Here is a 4,283-nt window from a genome sequence, read left to right as displayed (position 1 = left end):
TATGCAAAAACAAATAATTATGTAGAAACCGTATGCATAAACAAATAATTATGCAGAAACAGTATGTAGAAACAAATAATTATGAAATAATTATGCAGAAACAGTATGCAGAAACAAATAATTGTGCAGAAACCGTATGCAGAAACAAATAATTATGAAATTACTATGCAGAAACAGTATGCAGAAACAACTAATTATGAAATAATTATGCAGAAACAGTATGTAGAAACAAATAATTATGCAGAAACAGTAATTGTGCAGAAATTACAATCTGCAGAATGTACAATATGCAGAAACAGTAATTATGCAGAAAAACATAAAAATTTCTGCAGCAACAAATAATTATGCAGAAATTAACACCATGCAGAGATACATCAGACATGCAGATCACTGTCAATTGGTAACAAAAGGAAATTTATGGATCATTATAACTTCAATATTAAAGTAAGAAACCGCACTTTTAGAAGATTACCTCTTGCACTTTTCTTTAGAAGATTACCTCCTGCACTTTTCTTTTCTTTGTTTGCTTCTTTGATGTGCCTTCCTTTCGTTTCGGCATTTTTTCTATCCACGATTTCGGCCTACGCTTTTTATTACGATAAATCTCCCTTTTCTTTATCCCTTTTGGTACAATCGTAATCGAAGCACATAATTGATATTCTTTGTCTGCAAAATCGGTGGAAGGCTTAATGATGTCTTCTTCACATGCCTCATTCACCGATTGAATATATTTTGGACATAAATCTTGATACCGATCTACATATTCCAGTCGAGTATCCGGCTTAATGTTATGTGTTATGCAATTTTTTCCGCTTCCATTTTTTGCATCTCTTCTCCACCTCTTCATGATATATCTATTAGGAGTCAACTTGATATCCAATACATCAAGAACTTTCAAACCATGCCTACATAAAATACCAAATGACTCAAACTTTCTGCAACTACAAGATAGAGTCTCATCTAATGGATTCCACATGACTTCATATTTTCCATATTGATTGAAAACTCCAACCACATATGATGAGAATCAACAAGTATTCAAGGATCCATTGCATGTTCCAGTTGGGCCTATTACAAGAGCAAGATCCAAGAAGATCAAAGTAGCACTTAATGGGCTGATTCAAGAGATTTGGGTTGATTTTAAGGCAGGACATTCCAAGCTTGGCCCAAAGGAAGATGAAAGCGTAATAAATTTAATTCAAGCTATTTAGGGCTGATTTGGCTTAATTGGGAGTGATTTATGACGTGAATTAATGGCTGATTGACTTTCCAGCTCTATATCAGTTAATGGAGATTTTTTCCTATTTTGGATCTGCTAATTTTAGACCAAATCAACTTTTATTTAGGGTTTTATTATTTAGTACGTTTTTTTTTTTAAATTTATTTCCTTGTTTTTAGGAGCATTTAATGCTTTCTAGTCAAATTAGATTCCTGATGGGGTTAGGTATTAATTAGGAGTTATTTTAGAATATATTATCTTGTCTGTCAAGTCTTATGGAGCCCTTAAATAGGCCCTTAAGTCTGTAAACGTTTTTCATTATATTATTAAATAAAAATCAGAAAAGATGAGGCTTTGCTTTTCTTTTGGTTCTTCAAGAACTGTGAACTTATCAAGGATTCTTCCTTGTGGCGTTCAAACTGTATACCTTCGGTTTATGATTCTTTATAATCATTGGGTCAAGGTCAACTTATACCTTTGGTTCGCGTTTCGATTATAAACGTTGGGTCAGGGTTTCTATCATAAATCTAAAATTTAGATTTCCTGGGTAAATATTCCAATATTTTTGTTGGGTCTCAAAACGTGTCGATTGAGGTTCGCATCAACATAACTATGTGTTTGACTCACATTGCGTTCTAGGATGGAAAGTGCCATTACCTCTTCAACTTCTATCTGAAATAAATCAAATAACGTAGGCTTGTACACTATTGCTACTTGGATAAGCATAGGAGAGCTTTTGAGCTTCAATCTTGGAAATTTATGTCCAGAGTTGTATTCTGCTTCTAACTCCTTATCCTGCTTTTGATTGACAACTCTTTCAAAATGAGTGAAAAACTCTACTATATTGAGATCAGTACGCAAGCAATCTTTCAAGTCAACATTGAAACTCTCACTAAGCTGGGTTGTCTTCATTCTTGCAATGAAAGTTCTCTTAACATATGCTTGGGCCCATTTTTCATTCAGTTTAAATAGATCAATTAGCCATTTATTTTCACGAACATCGTACTTATCCAGCATTTCATTCCAAGCTGTAAGAAACTCATCTTCACCATCATACTCATAGATACATGCTAAGAAATCATTGTTAAATTGAGACTCATTTTTGAGTAAATGACCCAAGTGTTTCTCAGCATTCTGCCACATATGCCAACTACACAATGCATGATATGTCTTAGACATGACTACTTTTATTGCAGCTGACATTGCTACATCTTGATCTGTGAAAATAGTGATTGGCTTCTTTTCAGACATTACTTCTAAGAAGGTCTCAAATAACCATTCAAAAGATTCAATCGTTTCATTATATAAAAGTGCACCTCCAAATACAACAGTTTCTCTATGGTGATTGAGACCCAAAAATACTCCAAGTGACCTTGCATCTCTATTTGTACTATACGTTGTATCAAATGTTATTACATCACCGAAGTGGCTATAGTCAATGATCATTCTTGCATCGGCCCAAAAGATATTAGTAATCAACTCTTCACAATCCAATTGAGTAGTGAAATAATATGAAGGATTTTTCTTAGGTTGACGACTGAAATATCTTCCCAAGCTAGCAGCTTCCCCATGCTCCATGTCTCTCTGTCGCTTAGTGCGTAAATAGTTTTTATGATCTTGCTTGGTAAAACCAAGATTATCATATCCACCAACTTGCTTACTAAGAAGCTCATAAGATTGCTTTAATCTTAATCCCGATTCATGTGCCAAATCAATTTCAATAGCATGAGTTGCAACCACTGTCCATTGTGATGGCATCATGTGCACAGTTGACGCGAGGTGGAGATAGTGGTTATGCTTAGCAATAAATTCATTCACCACATATTTTTTACTATCTCGATTAAGTATAATAACCAAACGTGCTTCACAACCACATCTTGTTTCTACTCGTGGATTCTTTATATTCTGATCTCTCTTGTCTTTGCCTCGAACTCCCTCCTTTGCTCACACAAATCTCCTTGAAGTAACCACTCCAGTCTTTTTACATTTATTTACATACTCTTTTCTAATACTAAAACCAGCTTTTCTGCCATATTCATTATAAAAATTATATGCAATCTCTTCTGCTTCAAACTCCATCCCTTTAAATGGGGTAGATTCCATGGGCACATTAGAAGGAACACGTATTCCCATCATTATCCATAGAAAAAATTGACCATAAAAATGAAAGAGCATCCAGCCATCAAAACAACAATATAAACTCACCAAGACAACAATATAAATGCAGAAAAATTAGATGGACTCCAAGAATCATCCAGCCATTATAATGATTCAATCTTTATCACAATAAATTAAAAATAAAAGTTCAGATAGACTCTAACTTGCATCCAGCCATCAAAACAACAATATAAACTCACCAAGACAACAATATAAATGCAAAAAAATGAGATGGACTCCAAGAATCATCCAACCATTATAAAGATTCAATCTTTATCTCAAAAAATTAAAAATAAAAATTCAGATAGACTCTAACTTGCATCCAGCCACCAAAACAACAATATAAACTCACCAAGACAACAATATAAATGCAGAAAAATCATCAAACATCAAATAAGATAAGCATAAACAAGTTTCATGGATATACCTCTATTTTGGCAAGATAGAAACAAGATGTGCTTTGAACTTTTTCTTTGAACCAATCTACAAAAAACAGAGATGAGTTAACAGAGATGTGCACATTTGGTTTTCAGTTTCCCTCCTCAAAGTTTTTTTTGTTTTTTTTTTTTGTTTTCCGATAGCTTGTCCGGTTGAGTTAACAGAGATGTGGCTTTGTTTTGTGCACAGACAGGTTCTCTTTTCCATCCTAAAAGGTGTTTTTTGTTTTCCAGTAGGTTTTGTAACTCTCTAGTTTAAGTCTTTTAACCATAGTTAAGTTTATGTTTACATTTTAAATGAGGTGGCAGGTTTTTGACCCTTGATGATGTTAAAACAAATCCCCATAGTGAAATGGACCCTCTCCATTTCAAATGGAAATGGAGAGGATCCGGATCCGCAAAGGCCCACGTACCTCCCAGTAGCATGTCCTAGTGGATGTTTTCTAACAACTATACAAATAGCTTTTGAA

General features: G+C 34.0%; 1 protein-coding gene across 1 annotated transcript; it reads right to left on the bottom strand.

Annotated features, from left to right (window-relative positions):
* Positions 1-205: 205 nt before the first annotated feature.
* On the bottom strand, positions 206-2,980 carry LOC142632550 (protein FAR1-RELATED SEQUENCE 5-like). Its single transcript, XM_075806931.1, has 2 exons — positions 1,877-2,980; positions 206-271 (listed from the first exon to the last, which is right to left on the bottom strand). The coding sequence occupies exons 1-2, from the start codon at positions 2,978-2,980 to the stop codon at positions 206-208; spliced, it is 1,170 nt and encodes a 389-aa protein (XP_075663046.1).
* Between the last annotated feature and the right edge of the window lie 1,303 nt (positions 2,981-4,283).

Source organism: Castanea sativa, chromosome 4 (genome assembly GCF_040712315.1).
Source record: "Castanea sativa cultivar Marrone di Chiusa Pesio chromosome 4, ASM4071231v1".
NCBI classification, from domain to species: Eukaryota; Viridiplantae; Streptophyta; class Magnoliopsida; order Fagales; family Fagaceae; genus Castanea; species Castanea sativa.
This window is presented reverse-complemented; position numbering and strand designations above follow the sequence as displayed.